General features: G+C 43.6%; 3 protein-coding genes across 3 annotated transcripts; 2 read left to right on the top strand and 1 right to left on the bottom strand.

Moving 5' to 3' along the window:
- On the top strand, positions 1-6,424 carry CUNH6orf62 (chromosome unknown C6orf62 homolog). Its single transcript, XM_026034876.1, has 5 exons — positions 1-1,024; positions 2,822-2,998; positions 3,536-3,661; positions 4,536-4,670; positions 5,244-6,424. The coding sequence occupies exons 1-5, from the start codon at positions 896-898 to the stop codon at positions 5,367-5,369; spliced, it is 693 nt and encodes a 230-aa protein (XP_025890661.1). The 5' UTR covers positions 1-895; the 3' UTR covers positions 5,370-6,424.
- Positions 6,425-13,162: 6,738 nt separating this feature from the next.
- On the bottom strand, positions 13,163-17,832 carry ACOT13 (acyl-CoA thioesterase 13). The gene is made up of 3 exons (XM_026034908.1): positions 17,725-17,832; positions 15,855-16,039; positions 13,163-13,799 (listed from the first exon to the last, which is right to left on the bottom strand). The coding sequence occupies exons 1-3, from the start codon at positions 17,803-17,805 to the stop codon at positions 13,646-13,648; spliced, it is 420 nt and encodes a 139-aa protein (XP_025890693.1). The 5' UTR covers positions 17,806-17,832; the 3' UTR covers positions 13,163-13,645.
- A 92-nt stretch (positions 17,833-17,924) lies between these two features.
- TDP2 (tyrosyl-DNA phosphodiesterase 2) lies at positions 17,925-23,456 on the top strand. Its single transcript, XM_026034896.1, has 7 exons — positions 17,925-18,017; positions 18,072-18,292; positions 19,520-19,687; positions 20,971-21,062; positions 21,525-21,643; positions 22,043-22,213; positions 22,865-23,456. Exons 1-7 carry the CDS (start codon positions 17,925-17,927, stop codon positions 23,144-23,146), a joined length of 1,146 nt encoding a protein of 381 aa, XP_025890681.1. The 3' UTR covers positions 23,147-23,456.
- The last annotated feature ends 3,021 nt before the right edge of the window (positions 23,457-26,477 follow it).

Here is a 26,477-nt window from a genome sequence, read left to right as displayed (position 1 = left end):
GGCGCTCCCGCTGCCAGGGAGGCCGCGTTCCGGGCGCTGATTCGGGTTCTCCCTCCGTGAGATACTAGGGTCCCCTTAACCCCTGCCCACCCCTCGGCCGTCATGATCCCTCTTCTCTTGGGCAGCCGTAGCGTCAGGGCAGTGATGTGCCTCGGGATGAGCAGGATGAAGCTGGAAGGGGCTCTGCTGTTCTTCCTCTTTGCTCCCCTGCAAACCAGCACTGTGTTGCCTGTAGTTGATTCCGTTGTTGTTGGCAGAGAAATCTCACACGTCCCGGGATGTGCACTCCTTCTTTGCACTCTTTTCTCTGCTCTCCACCAAGTGTAATAATTCTAAAGAGGAAAAAAAGAGGGGCAGCGTAGCGTTAGTGGAAATCTGAGGATAATAATCAGTAGAGTCATGAATCTGGCTGGAGCAAAACGCAATTTGTAAGTTCAGCTTCTTTTTGTTCTTTTTTTTTTTTCTTGTAAGCAGAGCAAAAGTAACCCCTCCCCATGGATTGGGCTCGTGCCAGTTGCTTTTTATTGTTCACCTAAATTGTGATAATATTTGGTTTTTGTGGTTTTTTTTAATTCTTTCCCACTTATTCCTGTGGCTAAACTGTTGACACAAATGTGTTTTCTTGAAAATTCTTAATTTTTTTCTTGGTTTATTGTAAAACCTGTTCTTGTCCAGCCATGGCTGGACAGCTGCTTATTTTGTTTCTTGACCCCTCTAATATGACATTCTCCTAAAATACTGCCCAAAGTGCGTTTTTGGGTTACACTCGCGTTTTATCTGTTCAGTCGTATTAGCAGGAATAAAATGACTTGTTTCTGTTGTACTTGAGTCTTACGAAAAGGTGCCCATAGTTTAGTGACAGTTTCCAAGGCTTTAGTACCACCTCTGTTACAAAATGGGGGACCCAAACTCCCGGAAGAAACAAGCTCTGAACAGACTTCGTGCTCAGCTTAGAAAGAAAAAAGAATCTTTAGCTGACCAGTTTGACTTCAAGATGTACATTGCCTTTGTATTCAAGGACAAGGTAACTTGTTTTTCATGGCTCTCTTTCACTGTCTGTGGCAATGCAAGTTGTTTTAGCTGTGCTGTGTAACATCTTGCTGCCTCACTGCCTGTCATTTGTGCTTAGGAAATTTTAACATTCTTTTACTGATGTAGTATTTACCCAGTTTACATGTTAATGACCGTTTTTGCTTTCCTTTTTTGGATATGGGTAGTTTCGTAACAGCATACATATGCCTCAGTTAAAAGTCTAGTTGGTAACTTCTGTGTTGGATAGATATTTAATATTATACTTGACTAAGCCCGGTTAGGGCCTCAATTTCCTAATTGTGGCTTTTGAAACAGTTGAGCTGAGACAGGAGAACTGACTGTGGCCATTGCTGAAGTTGCTGCATTTAGCTGGTTAAAGCAGAAGGGAAATGGAGGCAGTTGAAGGGCGGAGTCACTAAACACGGTATTGAAATAGCCTAAGCATGTGGCCCTATATCAAACTGGCACTGCCATTTGTTGTGAGGGAAATAGAGGAGAGGAAGTCTTAATTTACTGGTATGCCAAGGTGGGGAGCCTGTTTTTATGAATCTAGCTTGAAAGCCTAAGCTGCTTTCTGTCTACAGAAAGAGAGGAAAAGTTGGTGTAAACAAGTACTGAACAGGCGAGCAAGTGAAGACAAAAGCAAATGTCAACAGAATATATACTAAAATACACAAAGTGCTTGTAAATGAGCTCTGAAATAGTTCCACCTACATGCATTTTGGGTGTAATAATTACACATTTTATAACGAAGAACGTATGTTCTTTTAATATTTTGACTAAAACTTTCCTTACATTCTTAAATTTGATCTCATTCATCAACTCTGGTGCTAACAGAGCAGGACCTAGTGGGGCGTAATAGTCTCTAGTTCCTCTGTCATAAAGTGGTCTGGTATTGGGTTAACTTTCGTGCCTTTATAGCACAATTTTTTGTCCTGTTTTGTGTTCAGTGACCTCATGAGTAACAAAACAAATACTGCCGTTTTAAAAGAGACACGAAGGTTTAAGCAGTGATAAGAGCTAGATTTTTCTTATCTGGGGTGTGTGTGTGTTAATATGTTTGCGTCCACATCTTAATGGTTTTAGTGGCAGCATTCCCACTACTTTCTGGTTGCTTTTTTAGAAATTTATTGCCAGTATCTATTTTAAACACTTCAAAATTGGCTTATACCTAAGTGAACTGTAAGGATGTTCCATCCTGTGCCGTTTTGCTTAGATCAGGACCTAAGGTCAACCAAGCTCAATCAGTAAATATTTTTGTTATGCATATTATAGTATAGTCGTTTTTTTCAAAAAATATATATTTTGTCACATACGACTTAATAGATAAAGGCTTCTTATGAACTGGAGGAAAACTGTTAGTAGCAGGCAAACATTTTTTGTGACATTTCACATGTAACTTTTTTATTTTTTTCTCATTATGATATCTTGCCCATGCTTGAGAGAGGGTGAAATTTTCATAGAGGTGTAAAAAGCTATTTACCAAGTGAAATGATCTTACATTGAGAAGTTTATTAAAAAAAAAAATCACATTGGATCCTGGTGTGATTCTGTTACTGAGTGGGGAGTTGACAGACTTCACTTTGAATCTAAACATGTGGTGGACCTCACTCAACTTTAGCTCTTTTGTGTGTAGCTTTTTTGTGGCTTCTGTAAGTCCTAACTTAAATAATGTGCATATATACATGAATGCTAACAGGAATTCAGAAGTGCTGGCATAAACTGCAGGCAATTACCTAGAAAGGACTGTAATCTTAATGTAACTCTATTGTTTGTTTGCTTTCTTTAGAAGAAAAAGTCAGCGCTTTTTGAAGTGTCTGAAGTGATACCAGTCATGACCAATAATTATGAAGAAAATATCCTGAAGGGCGTGCGGGATTCCAGCTATTCTTTGGAAAGTTCCTTAGAGCTTCTGCAGAAGGATGTAGTACAGCTTCATGCACCCCGCTACCAGTCTATGCGCAGGGTAAAGTTGATCTTGCTGAATTTGGGTTTGAGGTCTGACCTTGTGCTTTTTCTTTCGATTTGTAGCTAATCCTTCCTTTCTGCTTCCTTGCTTCCCCTTTTGCACTAGAAATTTGAGAGTATGTGTTTGAGGTATAGTCTGAAGGATGATGTAGCGCATCTGGAAATTGTTTAATTTGCATCTAATCTGTTTCATTGGGATATCTTAGGAACAGTATCTTGCTGTCTCTGTCTCAAAAGGCATGGGTTAATTCCTACTTTGATGCTTCTAATACAATTTAAGTGTTTTTTTGTGTGTGTGAATATTAGAAGGCAAATGAATCTTCCAAAGACTGATATTTTTGTCTTAAAGATTGGTACTGTTTTTAATTCAAACAAAAGCAAGAAAGGCTTCAACTGTGCTAGGAAGAATAAAAATGGAGAGTTATATAGACGCAGTAGGTGGTAATAAATACCATTTTTTAATTACGTACCTGTATGCATGATCTGCTTATCTGCCTGGAGGGACTGTAAGTACAGAACATAACTCTGTTTACAGGATGTGATCGGCTGTACCCAGGAGATGGACTTTATTCTTTGGCCTCGTAATGACATTGAGAAGATAGTCTGTCTCCTGTTTTCTCGGTGGAAGGGATCTGATGATGAACCCTTTAGGCCTGTTCAGGTATTTTTTTTTTCCTCTCTCTCTCCAATAAGTAACCAGTGTCTAGGGAGGAGGGAAGGGAGGGACTCTTTTTAACCAAGGGGTGGTGCTTGCTGAGGCATGGGAGTTCTGTGACCATTACAAAGTGTGCTGGCTGGCTTTATTGATAAGGCAGAATTTTATAACTCTGCTTCTTATCAGTGTGCACTCTGATGCTAGTGATAACAGAACTGAGTTGCATGAAAGAAGTGACATTTGGAAATGACATTTTAATTTTTAATATATATCTTCTATATGCATACATTCAAATACATGTAATATTAGTAATTGAAGTTGATTAGATACAGCTGTTCTCAGTACAATCAGATCTTCGACTAAGCATGATAATGTCCTAAAAGTTCTGTGAATATCTCAAGTTTTCTTTGTTAAATGGAAAAGGATAGAATTTTTAATTATAATTTTTGCATGGGGAAGAAACGTTTCAAACAATATTTTAGCAGCTTTAGCTATGTGCATTTAGATTTTGAGCAACCTAATATGCATTGTTTTCTGCACTGATTCTGTGTTAATGATAGTTTATTGGAAGAAATAGGTTGGGCACAGGTGTTCTGCCAGGACAAACTCTATCTGTTTTTGTTTAGTATGTTAAGGTCACACCTTTCTTTCGTTTGCTAATGTGTCATGCCATGATTAATGACACTGTACAGGAATCCTTTAAATTATTTGTGCTAATACACAGTTTTTCACTGCTATCCCCAGTTTGTTTTTCAGGGATCTCCTTTTCAGAGAAAAGGAAAAAATAAAGTTCCTGTAAAGCTGCAGATTAAAGGAGAACAATTGGTTATGTGTGAGTCTTAGGCTAACATACTTGTTTTTGTTCCTCCACCTGATGCAGGCCAAGTTTGAATTTCATCATGGTGACTATGAAAAACAGTTTCTGCATGTTCTGAGCCGAAAGGACAAGACTGGAATTGTTGTCAACAACCCTAACCAGTCAGTGTTTCTCTTCATTGACAGACAGCACTTGCAGGTAAGCTTACTCTGTGTTTCTTATTACCTCCAGTGCAAGACGTTTTTCAAGTCTTCTAATCATAAAATGATCTTTCTGAGGAACATTGGTGATTTATTGCAAAATAATTAAGTAGAAGAATTGCTAAGGCATTCATGCTTGCATTTTAGTAGTTTCAGAGGAAACTTAAGACTATAAATAGAATTCAGACATGCAAAAAACGTGTATGGGCTACAGATGTGTTGCCATATAGAAGCAGCTGATGTTCTTGTTTTAAAAGTTAAGTGTCTTTAAAAATAATTTTAGATTTTTTTGGGGGGCGGGGAAGAGAAAAAAACGCAAAGTTTGGCCAGGGGGGTAAGAATTAACAGCAAAATGATTAAAAGATTTTAGTCATTAAATATTGCAGACTTATCCTGAGGTCAGGTTACCTGTAGGTTTGAAAGAAAGGCTTTCGAAAATGTGTCCTCCCCTCTGCTCTCCTCGCTGCAGCAAAGCTGGCAATGGTCTGTTGGCCCTACAGCTCTGCCTCCTGGGCTCAGGTCGGTTTTTATCTTTTAACACCTTTTCTTTTTTTTTTCCCTTTTTCTTTAGACTCCGAAAAACAAAGCTACAATCTTCAAGTTATGCAGCATCTGCCTGTACCTGCCACAGGAGCAGCTCACTCACTGGACGGTCGGTACCATTGAGGATCACCTCCGTCCTTACCTGCCAGAGTAAGGTGCTGGCCAGCAAAATGGGGAAGATCACAGAATGCAGCAGTGAATTTTCACTTTTCTCACCACTTTATTCTTTCAGAGTTTAGAAGGAAATGGACTCATGTTCAGAACACTATACATTGTGAAACTTGATCATCCTGGATTCTTTTTTTAATCATTTGTGTCTCAGAACTTTAAAATTTTTTTTAGATGTTTTCCGCATGGACCTTGTGAAAGAGAGGATGCTCTGCACACTTCTGCACAGCATCAGCATCTTGCTAATATGTGAAAAGAAGGGACTGTACACTGAAACAAATGTATCAGAAAGCACAAGGTGATCATTTGTGGTGGTGTTCCCATTTGTGCTGGTCATTCCCCCCTAACATCTGTAATGTTAACCATCAGTATTTGGAGGATGAGAAGTGAATGTAACGGGTATAAAGGCCTTATAGCTTTGCTGTTAATGATTGTCTCAAAGAGCACTATCAGATTCATTTTAATGAACAGAGTGGCTATTACAATAGAAAGTAAATGTGGGAAAGAAATCTTAAAGCATCTCATTCAATGTGTAGGCATTTTTTGCCTTTTTTGTTTCGTTTTGCTTGGCCATGTTTGAGTTTACTGGCACTTTTGTTTTCGGATCTCTTTCCCCAAGTTGCTGTATAACTGTATGGTAGTATCCTTCTGAGTCGGATACATTTATACAGATGAGGCAGACCTGGAGTCTGAAGTCGCTAAAGCAGCTAAAGATAAAGTAAAATATTAGCTGCAGAAACAGTGTTGGTAGAGGATTATTTTTTCTCGAGTGGCGACTTGCAAGCTTGCTGGTGAACTGTGCAGGAAATACTGGTTTCTAAAACATTTCTTAAGAAAAACCCGTTGAGGTTTTTTTCTTTTGGAATAGACATTATTAAACAATGTAAAATAGCGTTTGGAGTGTCAAAAGTTGGTTCTGAGAGAACATTTTAAGATTGTGCAATGATAAAAGGAAGACTACTGTATAGTTTTGATGACAAAGAAGGCTTTGCTTAAGGGTTGAGTACTTTACTGGAGTAAAACTGTATAAGCCTGCTCCCTTTGGATAAAACTAGTGCTTACCTGTTTAAAACTTGTATTTAGCTTTTGTTTGGAATTGGAAAAAAATTGGAACTTAAATAAATTAGGTGAAAGATGAGTGGGTTGATTTATGGAAATTCTGTAAATTGAGTTTTGCTAAGACCCTGTCTTGATAGTCAAATGTTACCCATTGTGAGCGCTGAAGACCTGCAGCTTGTGGAATGAACTCGCCATTAAGAGGCTGGGATGTGCACCTGGTACGTGAGTAGGGGAAAAAAATCCAGTTCTCTGGTCACAGCGTCCTACAGGTTAAACTGGATCACCCTAGAAAAACATTACCTGGCAGCTGCAAGCTACATTAATGTGTGTCTCAGCTTACAGAAAAAAAGTAATTGCTGCTCTTGATGTTTTGGAATAACGTTTTGAAAATGCTGCTGTATGGAATTCTTCATATTACGGCCACCTAGAAGATTTGGAAATCATCATTCTTGATGATAGTGCTTAAAAGATACATTTCCAAGCTTAAAATAACGCTTCATCTTAATGGCCTGTAAGAAATCCTAACAAATGTCAATATGTGGTTTGCAATGGGTTTTGTAGGGTCTTTAACATCCAAGGTTCTTTAGTTTGAATTTGCTTCCTAGGTGAAAATCTGCTGCTTACATTTTTGGTTTGCTCATTATCTCAGAGCAGTGAGAGCTTTGCGGTGGTTACCTTGGTTAACAAAGAAAATGAGTTAAATTTGGTAACGTAGGAATGACTGTTTTTCTTCAATTGTGCATATCTTTTGGAAGAAACCTCAAGATGCTGGCTTGGATGGTAACGTACAATCCATTTTAAGTGCCAGATTTGGCCAGATCCTTAACTTAACAGTTTTCTGTTAGAGATAACCATGTTCAATTTGATAATTTGATTGCTTTTTTTGGTTTTATGGGAGGTGTAAAACACACAGCTTGCTAGTCTGTTTTGTATGGCAGTGTTACCAGAGCTAAATACACTTTCTTGGGATAAGAACATACATACACAGCACTAGCTTTGTTACATGCGGGCTGTTCTACAGAGCTGATAGATGTGGTGCTTCTGTTGTGCTGCCAGATGAAGTTGGTAAACGTCTGTATTGTTTAGGGGATCAAAAAGACCAAAAGCAGCAGGCTTTGGAGCTGGGACGTCCAGGAGTTTGCTCTTAAACCACTTGGTGCTTCTCTCTCCACTCAAACAGGGAGGCCGTACAAAGAAGAAAAAAGTGTAATTTGAAATTGTCCTTCTCTCCCTCAGCAGAGCTTCTAGTTGACGCCTTGAACAAGCTCAGTAGGTCACCGGCCTGCGGGAGTCCTGCCGGATTCTTGCTTGCAGATTTGTCACCTGCCCTCGGGGCAGGAAGGAAGGTGGTGGCAGCAGCAGGCTGGAGGAGAATGGCTCGTGCTTCTAGAGAGAAGCAGGACTGTGTTAAACCTCGGGGCCTCTACCTGCCTGCAGAGGCTCTCCTCAGCTTTTCAAGCCGCTTCCATAGTGCGTCACTTGCTGCAAGTGCCCCACGGGAGGAGGCTCGACACCGTCCCACAGTGCCCCATGGAAAGGAGCCGCAGCTTTGTAGCGGCTTGGCAGTTGATGGGCTTCACCTTTAGGACAGTGTGCACACCTATCCTAGAAACAGCACAAGTTCCTGCTCCAAAGCTGTGCTTTATACAGTAACTGCAGTATTAAGTAATAGATGTCAGGCACTAGACGTATATTTGAATGGCTTAGCATTTCTGTTGCTCAGACTAGAAGCAGTTTGAATGCTGAATATCTTGGCTCAAGCTACGTAGTTCTGCTGCAGGTGGCAAATATAAAGCCCTTTGGAAACAAAGCTTGTAGTCCTTTGTTTTAATTTTCTAGATTTGTTTTTTAAGAAACCAAATATTCAGAAGACTTGATTTTTATTTTTGAAATCTAAAAGCCAGGTCTTAGTCTTCCCCCTATACAGAGGTAGTAAGAACCTTTGTGAAAGGCCTTTTTCTTGCACTGCTTTCATGCTGCAGTGAATGGATAAATGCAGAGTAAGTGGCAGAGTTGCAAGAGCACGGGCAGCCCCGTAGTGCCAAGGAGACTCTTCCTGTGCAGTTTGTGTCCCCTTTGGACTGCTCCTTGAGTTGGCAGCTAAGCTTACACTGGGCTTCAGTGTATTAGGATCTGCATTTATTAGCTGCACTTAGTGGCGTTCAGGGGCGCAGTGCACTGCGCAGGCGGACACGTGCAGCGTGTTACATCTTTCCAAGAGCATCCTGTTCTTGCTAGCATGTTTCAGTGAGGCATAGCGCATTTTTGCATCAGCTCAAGAAATTTTAGGTGCCTCCTTGCCTGGGTACCCATGCCTGTCACCGCGCGCCCGGCTGCTTCCCTGCAGGGTGGCGTGTCGCGTGCCGAGTCGCGAGGCAGCTCGCAGTTAGTGGCGCCTCTCTGCAGGCTCTGGGCACCGCAGGTGCTCGCTGCAGTTTTCACCCTTCAAATGCGAGGTTGTTCCAATGCACTGTACAGGGTGATTCAGGTTGTGTAGAGGTGCCTGGCAATAGCACCCAGGTTGCCCAAGTGAAGGATTACTAGACTATACTTATGTGTAGTAAACAGATAGATATGTGGGCTGAGGTTTGTTTAATTGCTGATGCCTTTCTTTTTAATTGGCCTGGAAATTCTCCTTCTGTTTTCAGCTTTGTAGCTGTGGAAGTAGGAGGATAAGGAGCTTTAAAAGCTGACAGATTCCAGGGAAGTTTTCTGGAATGAAGTAAGGAGCAAAGGGTAGAGGATTAACCAGCACCCTTGGTTTTCCTGGGGGCTTGAGGCTAGTTTTAGGAATGTTTTTGTGGAGCAGGTGTGGGTTTTTTTTTTTTTTTTTATTCTAGTAATGTTTATTTGCAAACCATGCTTTTCCAAATCATAAAAATAGCTAAAATGACCTCCCTTGGTACAGGTCTGATCTTGCACTTATGCTATATGATGCTATGCAGTTTGGGGAGAATATGGCCACAGCTTGTAGACATCTTCCATGCTTATTCAGTATGTGGATGTTGAAGGATTTCGATGTGATTATGAGTGAAAATGCGCAGGGTGTTGGAGGCCCTTCACTAGAAGCTGGGGCCCTCAGCTCTTCCCCTGCTGCAGTATCTAAGAGCTGGCTGCTTTGTGTTTGCTTGGTGTTTAACTCTTCCTTCTTGCAGCCTTCTTGTGCACTTGAAATAGCAGATGGCTTCTGCTGTGGGAAATACCAAGAAGAAAAGCGCGGTTCTGCAGCAGTGGCTCCTGTCTTGCCATTTCTGCCCCTTGGCTGGTAATCTGTAAGGCTGCCATTACAGCACTGATGCTCTGCAAGGAGGCATTGACTTTCCAGGCCAACTGAAGCAAGCCAAAGTCACCACGCCAGCGCAATTGCTCTTTTGCATGGCTGACCAGAGTGCTTGGCATAGCTGCACGTATGTGTGACCTAGCTGTTCTGCTGGAAATGCCTTTATGTATGGAAAGGTCCCATAATTGGAATGGTTACAGTTTGCTAGACCCACCCTGGGCCTAGAGCACATGCTTTGCAAGCTGCTTTCCTGTGTTGTCTTGGAAAATAGCTTTCTAGGCAGCTGCTGCTTTGCTTAAACAGAAGCTGTCAAAGCTCCTGAGTCATCCTGTGGTTGTGCAGCCCAAGGGTAGAGCCTTGGGGAACAGCATCCCAACAAAACAGGGTCAGGGTGCCCTTCTCCCCGCCCACAGAGAATGCGGTAGGAGAAGTATGGGTGTTTCGTTATCAGTCGTGGCCAGCGACAGGACTAGAGGAAATGGCCACAAGCTGAGGCACCAAAAGTTCCACAGGAGTTTAAGGAAAAATTTCTTGGCAGTGAGGGTGACAGAGCCCTGGCACAGGCTGCCCAGGGAGGTTGTGGAGTCTCCTTCTCCGGAGGTCTTCCAAACCTGCCTGGATGCCGCCCTGTGCCCCGAGCTGTTGGTGACCCTACGTGAGCAGGGGAGTTAATCTAGAAGATCTCTGGAGGTCCCTTCCAACCTTAAGGAATCTATGATTCTAAGTTTTCTTTTTGTTTTCCCTGAATAGGCAGTTTCTGTGCATGGTAGAAAACGTGTGAAACTCCGTAGTGATGCAGCGTGTCTGGGAGTTCTTCCAGGTGCCCCGGGAGCGGCTCGGACCCCGCCGGTGGAGCAGCGCAGCGCAGAGCCACTGCTCAGTGCAGCACCCGCAGTCTGAGCTGAGCAGAGGGCTGCGTGCAGGGCTGGCTGCAGGCGTGCTCGCTGCTGGGGTGGGCGGTTCCACTGAGTGCTAGAGATTCATGGACAGAAAACATTCGCCCTGCATAAAGACAGCTACGGATCTCAGTGTGGCGTTGATGTTTAGTACGTTACTGGAAAAGTATGGCTGGGGAGGGACTGGCCCATCGTTTGCAGCAGTCAAGGATGAATGTATTTCATACACCAATAAGCATCATAGGATGATCTCTATTTTTATCTTGTTTGTAAGGAATTAAGCCTAAATCTACACTGCTGGAACCCAGTCACCCCAAAGGAAGTGCTTGTGCTGATGTCAAGGGGAACCACGTGCTTTCTGTCCTTATTACGCAAATATTTTCTCTGTTGTTTTCCTTCAAATATAACTGAAATAAGATACTATTTTTCTTTCAATAGGGAGATTAGGCTGGAATCAGCAAAGAAAACTTCCCAATACTGCCTGGCGCTAGACAGCGTACACCCAAGCATACCCAAGCCCTGGGGTGACAGGCCTTTCTGAGAAGGTTCCCAAGCCGATGTTAAGCTGGGAAATAAATGATGAGATCAGAGAGGTGCTGCAAACAAACATGGATGTCTTGAAATACTCAGTTTAATCAACTGCTTTTAAAATAACTGGCCCATATACTAATATTAATACCAATTATCTATTAATTGGGCAGCTCTGAAATCCCGTGTTACGGGGAGAAGGGAGCTCACTTGCTCCTCTAGGAAGGTTTTCCTCCTCACCCGTCAACTGCCACAGTCCTTTCCCAACCTGAACCAGAGCGGGAGGACACTGCTGTTCATGTGTTGAGATTTGCTGTTCCTTATTAGTCTGGACACTTTTTGGTGGTAATTAGGTCTGCTGATGAATGCTGGGTGATGGCATGAGACCTGGTGGCATCCTGCAGCAGGCAGCTCCTGGTGCGGACGCCCAAGGACAGCTGCCCTGGGGCAGTTACGCAGCAGTGGGGTGGCCCCGGTGCACAGAGAGCTCTCAGTCTTTGAGCACTTGAAGTTCAGCAGCTTGTTCGTTGTCGCTGCCTGCCCTTTATTTCAGACAGCAGTCAAAATCACTCCTGTGCTTCAGTGATGCATGGGGTTATATTAGTGGGGAGGGAGAGTGGGGCTATTCCTCACTTCTGTATCTTTGACCTCTTGTACTCTTACAATGTGGGTAACCTGTGGAAATTTGAGAGAAAAGGAGGGGAAAATAGAGGTGAGAATCAGGAGCAGGAGAGTGAATGACAACTGGTGGTACCAGAATACGCTAACGGGAAGACAGAACTGCAATTGCTAAATCAAAGGGCTCATCTGCACAGTGATGGATCTGCTCTCAATTTGATCCTCTCCCCTGTAATTTCAGAGGAGCTGGGGATGTTCAAGGCTCACAGCTGATCTCCGGGAAGAGGATGCTCTAAGGGGAGAAACAACTTGATCTGGTGAAGCATAGAGTTCTGGGGAAGAAAGGGAAAAAGATAAATCTGGAGCTGAGGTAAATGTTGTCTTGGTTTGTGTTAGAGAACATCATGTTTCTATAAAGGGGATTCAGAGGTGGTTCTGAGCACGAGAGCAAATATGGAGAGGGGAAGCTTGTTCTCAATACCAGCCTGGCACCCTTGCGAGTTCCATTAGCCGCAGGGGTGTGAGCCAGGACACTTTGGAGCCCCCCAGAAAAAGCTTCCATTGGGACTGGGTCATAGACTTGCAGCAAAGGTAAATGCCTGAGCTGACTGGACTCGAGCTGACTGGACTCGAGTGGAAAGCTGCCATTGAGGGTTAAGTTACAGGAGCCAATCCTGCTTGTTTTAAAGTCATCTTAGAAGGACTTCGGATACTAAATGTGTTCACCACTCTGTTGATAATTGGCTTGCAGGGCAGCTCACTGTCACCCAGCAAAGCTGATTCACAGCAAATAGTTTGCAAATGGTTTTGCAAATAGCAAAAAAAACCCAAACTACACACACATGTGATCACAACTCAGATCTCTGGAGGAGTTCTGCATGCGTTCTACTGTGTGTATTCAACTCCTTCCAAGCTTTCTAGAGGAGAAAAACAAAGGTCCTGGTGTAGAGAACACGGTGTCCGTACCACGGGTGTTGTTTCCATACTGTGCGATCGCCCTGCCAAGGATCATTTGTCATCCGTGTAAAGAATGTTATTAAACCTGCCCACAGCAGAGCATGAGGAGACAGGTCTTCAGCTGATGAATATCTGCCTACATAATTCAACAGCGGGCAGGCAATTTTCAGCCAAAGTCTGATCTGAGACTTACTAGATAGACTCAGCTTGGAGTTCGACCTGATGATTTTTAAAGAACTATAACCATAAATTTAGGTAGAACTTAAAAACCACTGATGTTGTACCTATTTTGTCCCATATAGGAATCACAGGGTGATAATGTTGAAATTAGTGAGCCAAACCATCTACAGCACACTTCTCCAGTAACTCCATGCCGGAGGGCTTTTACTCAATGCAGAAATCCCAGAATTACTCTCACTAGTCTTTAAAGAGTTTACAAAAGTTTTATTGAGTACTTATCTGTTACAGCATCAGTGAATTACCCTTTGTATTTAGCCTACTTTCCACTTCCAAATGCAGTTTCAAACAACATCTGTAAAAACCTTTTGCTACTGTCCTAAAGAGCAAGTGCTTTATATGCAAACACAGTGTTTGTGTTGGTGACAAACCAGGAGAGAGAGCTGCTTATTCACCCACCAAGCTAACACTGTCGTGCTGGTAAGCTATTTGCTGGTCCAAAGGCTTTATCCTTCTGGCATCTGGAACAAAAAATTTACATGTATCTCATCCTAACACTTTCTGTTGTTCCTGCCAAAGGAGATGCTAATTCCAGCCTTGTAGCAATTTTCATGGTAGTACAGGCTTACGTTCATTAGGGTATCAGCATCTTATGCTAATGATCCATCTTAGTGCACACATGAGAAAATCACTCCATAGGGGATTCTTACATCCAACATTATTATTTTTTTAAATTACCTTCTTGTATTAATTAAGATACTTTGTATGTCTGCCTTGTGCTATTAACTTCCCTGTTGCCTTGTTTGTTAAATCCACGCTGGCAAATGCCATATTTCTTCCTTGCTTCAGAACCTGGGCTGTAATCAGCACCTCTTCTCCAATCTTAGCAGCAGTGGTGTATCTTAAATGGAAAACAAAATGAAAAAGTAAGATTCTATACAGAGCACAATTCCAAGAATAATCCACAAATGTCAGGTAAACATGAAAGGAACTAGAAAAACTGCATAATAAACATACATCTCTAATTGCCTGATTTCAAACCCCAACTAATTGCCAAACTTCCTACTAAACTAAACCTCCTACTACTTGCTGTAGGAGCTAGCAGGGACTTGGAGCACAGTAGTGGAGAAGGAATCATTGCTTTGTTCTGATAAAGGTCCGTTTTGGAGCAGAAACATTTAGGTATCGAAGACTTACAGATCCTGCTCAAGTCTCATTCCAGGGCTCCCCACATGATGACTCCCTACAGCCCTTCTAAACCAGTCTGGCTGGTTTAGTTGCAAAATGTCTCTGGAACAAAAGCTGCAGGTGGTCATTTCTTTTCCAGAAGCCAACAACAGATTAACTCATTTTTGTTTCTCTTGCAGTTGTCTTAGGGAAGTCATGGAGATTTGGGAGGCCTGCAAGCTTTCCTGATGTAACTTGGTTTTCACTCATTGGGTAACTTTTTATTTACATGAGTGGGTGAGTATGCTTCTAAAATATACCCTCTCCAGGGAATGGGAAGAAATTCCCCCCCAAAGTCTGGAGAGAATCGGGATGAGTGTGATCCAGCCATGATCTGAGGTAAGGCAGCAATATTTAAGTGCTGCAGTTATGCAGGAGGGCAGAATTATCTCTTTTTGAGATAAGCTTCCTCAGCCAGCCCATTTCCAAAGCATGTCAGTCAAGCCCAAGGCCAGGGCAGCATCACCCCATTAGTGGGTGGGATTTCAGCCCCTGTCCATTCTCAGAACCCACTGCTGATCCTCTTGAATTGAGATTAAAAATTTAAAAAAAAATCAGTGTCTCTGTTCTTTGCATTACTGAAATAGCTTTCCTGTGACAACTTTTTAAAAAGCTTTCTTCCCCAGAAGGAAAAATAAAATGTACTCTAGTAATATTTGATATCCAGTATCGCTCGTTCTTGGAAAGCAGGAGTGGTTGGGGGTTGAACAGAGCTTTTGACCTTGCTGCAGTTGGTGTTTCCTGAAGGTGACGCTGCTCGGCATCATTCTGCAGTGCCTCCAGAGGGAGCAATCCTAAGGATTTCAGCCCTTATGTACTTGAGGGTGGGAGTGTAACTATATCAGAACTCCGGGGTTTCATTTCAAGTAATTTTGTCATCCTCACAGTAGTAGAAGAAAGCTTGATCAGATACTCTGAGAGTGAATAAGAACTTGGTACAGATGCACAGATCTCTTTCTCACTCATGCTTTCAGAGCTTGTGGGATTTTTCTTTTCTTTCTTTTTTCTTTTTTCAGTCTGTTTTGATGTGGGATTCTTTTCCAGATTTTTTTTCAAGTAGGATTACTTTTGTTCCAAACAGTCATAATCTCTTCATTAAGAGTTATCAAGCAAAGCTGACAAGCTGTAATAGAAGCTGTAATAGTATGATCAAAGAAGACTTTGGAACAAGTTTAAGAAAAAAAGGGCTTTAGAATATATTACTGAATTGTTCTCAATATATAAAAGCTAGCTTTAAATAAGTACACTAAAAAAGTCTTTCTCGAGTGAGCAGTTCCGAACCCGTCTTTGATTTATCCCATTGCATCATACAATGGAGCTAAAATGTTTCCTGGTTTAATATTTTATGGACTAACACTAAAAAGAAAGCCCCTTACCCTAGGTCTTAGACCTTGAGGATACTCTCTGAAGAACCTTCACGTGTGAAGAGCGAAGCTGAGGCCCCTGGGTGAGCCACCACCCCTCAACACCCCTTGGGCATCCTGTGGACGAAGGGCTGCTGCCTCCCAAAGCAGGGGCAAACTGAAAACAAGCCCGACTCACTTTTCCACACAACAGGCAGTATCCTCAAGTACAGCCTCCCCTTAATTTACCGAAACAAGTCTTCTGAAACCAAAAAAAAGAGAATCTTCTCACGCAGGTTCTTCTGCGTAGAAAGACACATCCCTGGCCTCGGCAGCTTGCTAGGGGAAGGAGAGCTGTTGTGCTGCAGCCGCGCGGTGGTACCTACGTGATGTTCATGTCCACGCTGACGCCGGGCGCTGCTCGTTCCGTGTAGAGCAGCGCGGCAGTGGACACCACGTCCACGAGGGTGGCGGTGAGGCCGCCGTGCAGCGTGCCGCCCCGGTTGGCGTGCTCCTCCTCCACCTTCAGCTCGCACACCACCTTGCCCGGCGCCGCCGAGACCAGCCGCATCTGTGGAGCCGGGAGAGACGCTGAGCACCCGCGCGCGGCCCCGCGGGCTGCGCGGCACCGAGCCCCAAGGGAACCTCGTCCGATTCTGAGGAAAACTTCGAGACTTTAAACATAAAAAGTTCAGCTGCCACGTTAGATATATCTGTAAACTTTGAGCTTAAGGTTCTTGCCTTAGGAAAAAAATAAAAGTTAATTCTGGTACAGATAAATATTCACACTGACAGCTGAACAAAAACTAATACTTGCTAAGCTTTCAGGAGCTGCATAGATGGAGTTCTTCATGACTTTGCCTCTTGCTTTAATCTGGAACACTGAAGTGTTTTGATGGCCTGTGCATACTGAGTTAAAAAGGTGTGTCAGCTCACAAATGAAAATAAAGACTGACACGAGTCCATTAACCTTACTACTAGAGCAACCTAATCTACACGTTGAAAAAAATCAGTATTTTCAAATGAACACTGGAAGTGCTGAATAGACTGACCTCTCTGTGCAGAAATTCATGTGTCTTGGTAGAGGTATCCAATGTTTTCTACACGGTATGTTGCAGCACTGTAACTTGTGTTACACCTTTATCACGGCTCATAGGGTGACAAAACTACAGTACTCCTCTGCTCCCAGGCCTTCCTGTGCACGCAACCCGAGGAACTAGTTTTTCTGAGACCTAGCTCCTAGTTTTCTCATTGCATTTCAGTAGCTAAAATGTTCTGCTCGAGTTTCCTCAGTGAGGAGCACTATAGGTGCAAAAGTGGGATAAATACATGTATATATTCAGCCCTACAACTAGTACTTTGAAGTAACTTTATAAACTGACACGGGAAATGTGGGCATGATATTTATTACAATTTCTACTCCTTTTTTACTCTTTTTTTTTTTCCCCTAGTTTCCATGCTATATCAGAAGGATTGATTTATTCTCCTTAATCCTAAAACCTTAGCTTCACTACCGCTTATTTATAAGGTGGTGTAAGAGCTCAGGGCCAGCTAGCATCCCTTTCTGGCAGGCCCAAATTTATCCCGATTTTGCCCCATTTTTTTGCAAGGGCCGGTGGTGCCTGCCTGCCCCGTCCTCCCACACGGCTCATCTTCCTTCGGCTCCCAGCACCACCGCGCACAGCCGGAGCGGAAGAGGCTCCCAAGGCCGCCCTGTGCGAGCCCGCGTGACTGTGACCCCTGGGTTAAGCCAGGCGCAGCTCCGGGCTTTGGACGAGGTCTGAAGGCTCGGGGGCTCAGGAAGCGGGTGCCCAGGGTCACTGGCGACGGCCTCGGGGCAGCATCGCCCGCGGGTCCCTTCACCGGGACCTTCCCCGGGGTCTGGCACCCAGCAGAGCTTCTGCCCCCGGCCTGCGGCAGGGAGAGGCCTGAGCTGCTGCTTTTCTGAGCTGCTTTTTTTCCCCCTTGTGTTTAAATGATGATGAGAGGATAAAATACCACAAGAGAAACGCGAAGCGGCGCGTGCAGCTTAGCCGGCCCGCGGGGTTTTACCGAGCGAGCCGCTTAAGGACCACCGAGCAGTTCTGCTCTTGGCAGCCCCCCCGCGCCCGCCGGGCACGTTCTGCTTCCAAACGGCCCCGAGCGGCACCTTCATTTGGGGCCGCGTCCCCCATCACGCCGTGGGGGGGAGGGCACCCCCAAACCATTTTGCTGGGGGCGCGGGAAGCCCGCGCGGGGGCCGTGGGGCGCGGGTACCTTGCGGAGCACGCGGTCGAAGCCCTGCGACTCCAGCATGTAGCGCATGGCCTCGCGCAGCGCCTCCGCCGTGGGGCCCATGGCGCCGGGGGTCACCTCCCCGCGGCGACCGCCAGCGGGACGGGACGAGCCGGGGCGGAGCGGAGCGGGGCGGCCGGGGCGGAGCGTGGCGGCGGCTTCCGCCGTGACGCCGCTCCGCCATGGAGGAGGCTGCAGTGCGGGAGAGCGGCCCGGAGCCGCCGCCGCGTGGCCGCGGGCAGGAGGGCGAGGAGGGGGAGCAGGAGGAGCAGGAGGCCGGGGCGCGGGCGGCGGGGCGCGCGAAGCGGCGGCGCGGGCTCTGCTCGCAGTTCGCCGCCATCACGGGCAGCGGGGAGGAGGCGGCGCGGCGCTGCCTGGCCGAGCACGGCTGGGAGCTGCAGGTGCGCGCGGCGCCGGGGACGGGGCCGCTCCGCGGGACGGGGACGGGAACGCGAACGGGACGGGGACGCCATGGCGCCCGCGCTGTGTTTCAGGGCGCGCTCAACGCCTACTTCGAGGCGCCGCGGCGCGAGGACGAGCCCGGCGCCTGGTGAGTGCGGGACGGCGGCTGCTCCTCCGAAACTGCGGGGGGAAGGCAGCGTTTGGCGCGTTGGCAGCAGCCCCGGCCTCTTGCTCAGCAGGAGCAGCGGTGCTGGTGCAGATAAGTTCATATATAGGGTGTTACCGCGTCAGGGGAATTTCACAGGCTTACACCATAAGTAACACTTATTTCAGTATCCTTTCCCCGCCTCCCTTCTTGGCCCATCTTCTTCTGTTCAGTTTACTTTATGCATAGTAGTACTTTCTTTTTGTGCAACATCAAGCGTGAAAAAAGTTCTAAATATGCTTTGCTTCAAGGCCTTATCTGCATGCGTATATATAATCTTATGTGTGTGATGCTTAAAAGCAAAACTCTATTGTTAAGGCTTTGCCAAAGTAGCTTGTCCAGTCCCATCTGTACTAGTTGACATGTTTTGCTAGGGATTGTCCCTTTACTGTGAGGGTTTGCATCGGATGGTGCTTTAACGGATTCTAATTTAACGGATTCTGATTCTAATTTTTAACAGATTATAATTTAAGAGATTCTAATTTCTAATTTTTAACAGATTCTAATTTAGCAGGTTTAACAGAACAGAGCCTGGTCCGCTTTAGCAACACGGTCTCAGAGCAGGGACTAGAGGGGTGCCCATAACTCGGCAGCACAGGGGGCAGCAGCTCTGTGGTGCAGTGAGTTAGCACGTGTGGGTCCACAGCGGGCAGAGCAGTGAGGCCTTTTTGGGAAAGCTGAGCCAAGTTGGGCACACAAAAGCCAGTTCTGGCAGCAGTTGTTTGCTTTTGATGTATTGGTAAGTTTTTGAGAAATTAATGTGTAGAACCCCTCTGCAAAGGCTCAAATAGGGAAAAGATTGGATTGCTCGAGTCCATTGACTTAGGCTGGTTTCCATGAGATGAACTCGGGCTGGAATGGTTCGCATGGAAGGGCACACATGGAATGGTATGTGTTGTCTTGTGTCTATAAGGCACTTAACCTAAGGCACCTTAATGTAACTCACCTTAAGTGTGAAGCCTCTGCCCCATTGGGACGTGTGTGTTACAGCTGGTGCCTTTCTTGGAGTAAGGGATCAATTTACAGTAGCTTCTTTGTTGGAAGGGTTTTCGTTGACCACTTCAAAGTTGCAAGGATTCTAAAACATTTTTTTCCTAAAGAAAGTCAGGAATGTAATCGAAGGGAGAATTGCTGTTATGATGTTGACAAACAAATAAAATATCTTTTTAGCGTTGACCTGACAACAGATGCAACTACTAGTAATATTGCCGTCAATGGCACAGCCCCAGAGCAGCAAGAAGATGACAGCAGCTTCTCACTTCTCACCTGGAACATCGATGGCCTCGATTTAGGAAACCAGCAAGACCGAGCTAGAGGGGTCTGTTCTTACCTGGCGTTGTAAGTGTGCTTTCATGTCTAGGGTGTCGTGTACCCGCTCCCTTCAAAGGAGAAAGCAGTCTCCTAGTTCGAGGTGCCAACAAAGTGTTGGTGCCCAAATCATCTCAACACTAGCTTCAGCAGTCCTAAATGTGTAAATCCTGAAATAAATGAATAAAACCTGATGTACTGTCCAGGAGAGGTCTGAACCTTTGCCACATCACAGAGGTTAAATATTTTACAATGGCTACATTTTACAAAATGCTCTTCAGAATGAATAACGTTGCTAATACCAAATTGCAATCATATAGCAAGAGCATACTTCTGTGTGTGAGAATGGGATAAAAATCCAAGAAACTTACTCATTCTGCTAGAATCAGGCAAATAGCTTCCTCTAGAGTGAAGTTATGTGGTGTATATGAGGAAGTGGTTCTTTTGACATTACTGTTCTTTGTCTATCAAAAATGAAAATGTGCAGGTTAAGGCAAAAGCAGGAGAATCTGTGAGGAGAATAAAACTGCAGCGTTTATCAGCTTCTGTGGTTACACCACTGGAAACCTTCCATGAATGTATATTTCTAAACAGTGTAACAATTACAGAAATAGTTTTAGCTTAATGCACTAACTCATCAATGTAAATTAAGCTGCATTTAAAAAGTGTTAAGTTCCTGCTAAGCCAGTAGAAAGCCCTTAACTAAACCAATTTTAATTTGATTTTATTAAACTGGGGCGATTTAATTTTTCTTGTAGAGCAAAGTCCTTAGGTTTGCCCTTCACTTGCTTAGAGCTGCTTGTTTGGGGTGCAGCATAAGGGGCAGTTGCAAAAGAACATCTGAAGGAGCCCTCTTGAGGCTGCTGCCCTCATGAACCTTTGCTGCTCACAGCCCTTCAAGAAACAGGAGCTTGGCAGAGCTGGGACTGGAGGGAGCAAATGACAGGTTACTGCAAGGGAACAAGGTGGGCTTGGCGTCTGCCAGAGACCTTGCAAGAGCTTGCTCCAAAGCTTGCTCTCTGTCCATTTGAGTCGCGCATCTCGCCTGCATATGGCTGCACAGCTCTCAGCTTCTTACCTTGTATTGCTGTGGCAGTAATAATCATTGTTTGCTCCCCTCAGTAATGGTAATGTGTTTACATGCTAGTAAATAGAGCAGTGGTTGTCTGTTTGTTTGTTTTTTAACAGATGCTTACACTGGGAAGACAAGGGAAAAGGTGCATCTGAAATCCCTGAGCCTGTTCTGTTTGCCAACAGGGGTGATACTGTCACCTTGCAGAGTTTAATTAAAAACCTTATCTTACTGATTTCAGATACAGTCCCGATGTGGTGTTTTTACAGGAGGTCATCCCACCGTACCTGTGTTACCTACAGAAGAGAGCAGGCAATTACACAATTATTCCAGGTAAGAAATAAACACTAACTTCATGAGACAGGAACTAGAAAAGAAAATAAATTCCATTTTATTGGGTCTCCCTTGTCAAAAGCTCATAGGAGCTAAAAGGGTAAAGTGAAGAAAGACACAATTAAATTACTTCCTGTTTTGATACCGGGATATAGTTTGATGCAAAAATATCCATGTGAATAGTGGTTTTCTCTTTTTTTTTTTTTTTTAATTATTTTTTATTTTGAAAGACCAATTGTGAGATTGGCCAAAAAGTGTCCTAGCCAAGTAGTTTCTTAAACTTTTGGATAAAAAAAAAAAATCTCTCACCCTTGCTATGAAACTCTGAACTAATGAGTTTGCAGGTCTTCCAGATTAGCACGATTCTCCCAGATGATAGTGAAGAGATCTCATTCAGAACTGTGAGCTCCTTAGGATGAGACTGACAACCTTTCCTAGACCTTTTCTTCTCCTGTTCCTTAGGTAACATAGATGGTTATTTCACTGCTGTAATGTTGAAGAATTCTAGAGTGAAGTTAGTCAAACAAGAGATTGTGCCTTTTCCAACAACATCCATGATGAGGAACCTTTTGGTTGTGCATGTAAGTCAGTATGTGCTAAAGAGCTGCATGTCTGCCTTTGAAAAACATCCCCCAAAAGGTTGGACTGACCATAGTGAATGGCAGTCTCAAGAGAGCAGAAACAATTTTACTCCAAATGTGTGAACTCAGTTAAGTTTGATATTAATGATCTGAATCTTTAAAGAGGGTTACTGGCCATACCTCATTGTCAAACCTCAAACAGCAGAACTAGAAGCCTGCTAGCTGTTCTGAGGTTAGCTAGAAGAGAGAACTAGAAGCCTGAGCCGTTCTGCTCCAATTTAATACCAATATTAATCAGAGTTCTGGCAGAGCAGGTCGCTTTGTGATCATTCTTTGCTTTCTCTTCAACCTTCTTGTCCTGGTGCGGAATGCAATGTTGCTGCTTTGTTTCATGCACAGGTGAATGTGGCCGGCAATGAACTTTGCCTTATGACCTCTCATCTAGAAAGCACTAAAGATCACTCGAAGGAGCGTATCAAGCAACTGCAAACGGTGTTTAAAAACATGCAGAAGGAATCGGAGTCCACCACTGTTATATTTGGAGGGGATACAAATCTCAGAGACAGTGAGGTAAATAAAAATTAGCAACCTAATTATTTTGAGACAAAAATCTTTTTTTTTTTTTTCCCACGTGCACCACAAAATGCTTTTGTCAGTGATGTTTGTTTCTTAGAAAATGCAGGGAGAATTAATGAGATTTCACCTTCGAGGGTATTTTGAGAGTCCGGTCTTCATTTGCTCAGCTTGGGCGCTGCTTTTCAGAGAAGCTAGTTGAGTGAACAAGAGAGTATGTGCTTTCTCCAAAGAGATCTTAGAAATTTAAATTATTCCCACTGTCGTGGAGACATTCAAAATTTAAGGTCACTTTGGCTGGTGATGTTCAAAGTGAAATTTGTGCATTTACTAAAAGGCCGATTTATTTATTTATTTTCTGTAGTGAATCTCCATCCGGATGCACTGAAATGGCATGGTTTTAGAGCACACCACGCTGACCTCGATACCTTGAAAGTACAAAGCTGCAATTTTATAGCATGTTTTCATTTAGGTAGTACTACAGGAATTAATTAGACTTTCTAAACTGCTTTGTTTTCCACAGCGAATGTTCTGCAGGGGCAGTGGTGGGGGAGAGAAGGCTTTGTGTTTCTCTTTGAGAAGTATTTGGGAATTCAGCGGTGTGGAGTTTGTTGTTTTTTGCTTTGTTTTTTTTGCTTTCTCTTTCAGGTTAATAAACTAGGCGGCCTGCCTGAGAGCATTGTGGACATCTGGGAGTTTTTGGGTAAACCCAAGCACTGCCGTTACACGTGGGACACGAGCTGCAACAGCAACCTGGCGGCGGCGTACACGTGCAAGCTGCGCTTCGACCGCGTGTACCTGCGGCCCGCGCCGCGCGGGGCTCAGCTCCTGCCGCGAAGCATGGACCTCATCGGACTGGAAAAACTGGACTGTGGCCGATTCCCTAGTGATCACTGGGGTGTCCTGTGTCACTTTGATGTCATATTGTAAAAGGAAGAAGGCCTGTGTTTTTCATTTTAAGTGTTTTCTTTGGGTTTTTACGTTCTCAGTTTTTAGGCTTGTGTAAATTTTCAGTCGTAGCGACGTCTCTGTTCTTGACTTCTGCTGGAATGTCTTCCTTTCAAGCTAAGGCTCTGCTCCTCTTCTGCATGGATTCTTGAATCACTCCTTAACCCATTTTCAACAGCGTACATAAATAGAGTAGCAAATTCTGATATTAAAGCAGGAGGTAAAAGAACTAAATACAGTTCATAAACATAGGAGATGGTTTAAATGACTTTTTGCTTAAGTGACTTTTCTTATGTGTTATAATGTCTCATAATAAATATTGATTTTATTTTTAAATTTTCTTAACTCTTTTTTTTTTCCTTCCCCCCCCTCTCTTCCCCATTGTCACTTACAGCCATGGCTCTTGCAGGGCTCTGTTGTAGCTTCTGAAGTGTTTATGTAGCCAGGTGCCTGGCAGTGTACAATTAGGTGGGGCTCTAACTTGCTTTATGTTTGTTAACCTGCCTGTAAGAGCTGTGGATAACAACACAGTTTCTATTTCCAGGGAAGTTTTAGAAAAAGAAGGGCATTATAAATTGTTGTGCAAAGCTTAAGCAGTTCGAGGTTTAACTGACCAGGCAAAAGATCAGACAGACTTCCTTACTCAGAGAACTGTGTAATCAGTCTTGGAAACTGTCCTTTTATAGGTGTACAAAGTACCAAGCTGTATCACGATGATGTAAAAATGGAAACCCTGACACCTAAATTTCAAAGGTAAAGGTTAGAGCACTCATGTGGAAAGGAAGCATGGAAAAAGAAGCTGTGTTGGTGTCTGTATTCAAGCACAACTTTACAGGCTCACTCTTTCTAAAGATTAGAGCGATGCACATAACTGCCACCTGCCTTCCTAGGTCTTGTGAGAGTCTAATTTTTTTATTATTGTCTTGGGTCTCCGGTCCAAGCTTTAAAAAATGACTTTTTTTTTCCTGTACTTTATATATATGTGTGTGTGTGTATATGTATCTGTGTGTATGTATCTATAGAGAATGGTCTGATGTTGGTAAAATCACTTCAGTGAAAAAATGTGTAGACTGCTGGGCTAAGATTTGAAGCATCAAAGTTGTGTTTCCTCTTCTTCGCCTCCCTGCCCTTCTCTCTTCTTGGTGCCGGCTGCTGCTCCCTGGCACAGGCACTCCCTTAGATGAGCTGGACAAGTGGAATATGCTGCGGGTGAAAAGGATAAAAGGCTGGGATGGGATGATGATGATGATGATGAAGGCAATCTGACCCCTGGGCCTGGCTTCAGTCAGCTGGGATCTTTCTGCTACCTGAGTAGCTGCTTGCAGAGTCTGAGGAAAACGACAGCAGCACCACCCTGTCTTCCTTATTTTTGAAGCTCAATTACTAGAAAATAACTGCATGCATGAGAAAATAACTGCAGGCGTTAGCATTTGGATATACTTCTCATTTAGAGTCCCTCCTCACGCTGGTAGTTGGAGAAGATGAGAGGGTGATGCTTTAACTGTCATAAAGATCTTTGCCAGAGGAAGCACCGGTTGAGGTGGCTTCCTGTATTTTGGTTGCTTTTGGACATGGGCTGCAGCTTCTGGACTATTTGAGAAGGTTAGAAAAGCTCATGGGTGATGTTCTAGGATAGGTTTTTAATTTGTGAAAGAAAAAAATAAAAGATAAAAAAAGTTGTTTGGGCCCATGTAAGATTTAGCTCGAGAGCTGCACCTATGGGTGTCCAAACTCTGGATCCCTCTCTAGCACTGACTAACTGATCCCTCTTTTCATTGGCAGCCTTTCTTATCCTTTGAAATAATTAGAGTCATATTTTATTAAAAACAAGTGAAGACATTACACTTCGTAAGGGCCGATTCATTTTTCTAATTATAAAGAGGGGAGAAAAGACTATATTCAGTATAATTAGTGGTTAGTAATTCTTTCAGGTTGAGGAAATTATGCAGCTTTTAAAACTTCTTGAACTGTAGTAAAAGTAATCATACTCAAAAAAAAAAAGGAAATAAATGCTATATGTTTTACTGATTATTGAATGAGAAGCAACCACTACACTCTTTAATTAAAATACACTTAAAACCACTTAAGTAAGTACCCAAATTGCTGACAGTCAAGAGCAGTCAGAGCACTTAAATTAATTTGCCTCTTCATTTAATCAGTGATGTAAAAGGTAAAATACCTGCTGGATATGGTAATTCAAAGTTGTGAGAACACTAAACCTAAATATTTAAAGGGACAGAAATAGTAAAGTAAAACAATTTAAAAGAATTCTTGGAATACAAACAATAATTTGATTTCTTTTGCTGATTCAGTGATGTAATGGCATGTATATATCCCAAAGGACTGATGCAAACATGAATACAAGAAAATAAAATACATCTCTGTTACTGATAATAAGAAGAGAGCTTGAGAAAATGAGGTACTATCCTTTCATTAATATTCTGAATCAGACATCAAAGGGAGCAATGTCCTCTGAGGATCAGGCTAAAATCTTGAACATTTCTCTTTTAGGAATTTCAGAATATTTTATGTAGAAGAGCTATGCATAAAATTGCTTTAAAAAAGGGCATATTTTAAAAAATCAAATGTAAAACAATGATTAGAAAGCAAAAACTCGTGTAACTGCAGAAAACAACCTTGTCTAGGCTAAAAGCATGTACCTAACGAGTGTCTGTCCACTGAACTGAAGGGAGTAATCTGAAACCAGAACTCCTGAAAGACTGGTTTTACAAAGAAGTGCAAGGAAGATCGAGCCTATTAATATCCCATATTATATGAGGGTTGGTAAGTTCATCTGATACTACAGGAGCAGACAGGGCATCCAAAATCCCTCGATGAAAACACGAGGCCCATTACTAGCTTGGTGGCGACACCTGCCGTGCCTCTCGCTGTGGCTCCTGCACACACTCCCAGCCCTATAGGCCCTAACAGAGAAACTAACCCAATGCAGAGAGTCGGAAAGATTGGCAAGAAGGGAATGAAGTGAAAGAAGCCCAGAGGCAGGTGGGTGGTGTTTGGATGACAAGATGGTGTGCTTTTCAGTTGTATCAGCTCATCAAGACCAAAACACTCTCCCAAGGTCATATTTTACTGTGTTTTTACCCAGTGTGAGGTATCTCCATACAAAATCCTACTGAAGACACAGCGTGTGCTGATGCTGTCTTGAAATACATGGAGCAGGTAAAGCTCAAGCAGGGGTTACAAAGTGACTTTGCTTCACGTCACTAAGGTAAAGATTAATGGAGGCTAATTAAGAGCAATTCCAAAAGAACATCTTTTTATTTATTGGAGGTAAGGCATGCTGTGAAAAAAC

Source organism: Nothoprocta perdicaria, unplaced genomic scaffold, assembly GCF_003342845.1.
Source record: "Nothoprocta perdicaria isolate Ctin4 unplaced genomic scaffold, notPer1 scaffold_151, whole genome shotgun sequence".
Classification (NCBI taxonomy): Eukaryota; Metazoa; Chordata; class Aves; order Tinamiformes; family Tinamidae; genus Nothoprocta; species Nothoprocta perdicaria.
The sequence above is the reverse complement of the archived record's forward strand: the minus strand, read 5'-3'. Positions and strand labels throughout refer to the sequence as shown.

Bases quoted from the DNA above. Each gene is read 5' to 3' on its own strand.
- CUNH6orf62 (XM_026034876.1), top strand. From the start codon at position 896: ATGGGGGACCCAAACTCCCGGAAGAAACAAGCTCTGAACAGACTTCGT. The intron at 1,025-2,821 runs GTAACTTGTTTT...TGCTTTCTTTAG, and splicing joins CCTTTGTATTCAAGGACAAG to AAGAAAAAGTCAGCGCTTTT. The intron at 3,662-4,535 runs GTATTTTTTTTT...CACCTGATGCAG, and splicing joins AACCCTTTAGGCCTGTTCAG to GCCAAGTTTGAATTTCATCA.
- ACOT13 (XM_026034908.1), bottom strand. From the start codon at position 17,805: ATGGGCCCCACGGCGGAGGCGCTGCGCGAGGCCATGCGCTACATGCTG. The intron at 16,040-17,724 runs GTACCCGCGCCC...CCGGCTCCACAG, and splicing joins TCGACCGCGTGCTCCGCAAG to ATGCGGCTGGTCTCGGCGGC. The intron at 13,800-15,854 runs GTAGGTACCACC...TTTCCATTTAAG, and splicing joins AGCGTGGACATGAACATCAC to ATACACCACTGCTGCTAAGA.
- TDP2 (XM_026034896.1), top strand. From the start codon at position 17,925: ATGGAGGAGGCTGCAGTGCGGGAGAGCGGCCCGGAGCCGCCGCCGCGT. The intron at 21,063-21,524 runs GTAAGAAATAAA...CCTGTTCCTTAG, and splicing joins CAATTACACAATTATTCCAG to GTAACATAGATGGTTATTTC. The intron at 22,214-22,864 runs GTAAATAAAAAT...TTTCTCTTTCAG, and splicing joins CAAATCTCAGAGACAGTGAG to GTTAATAAACTAGGCGGCCT.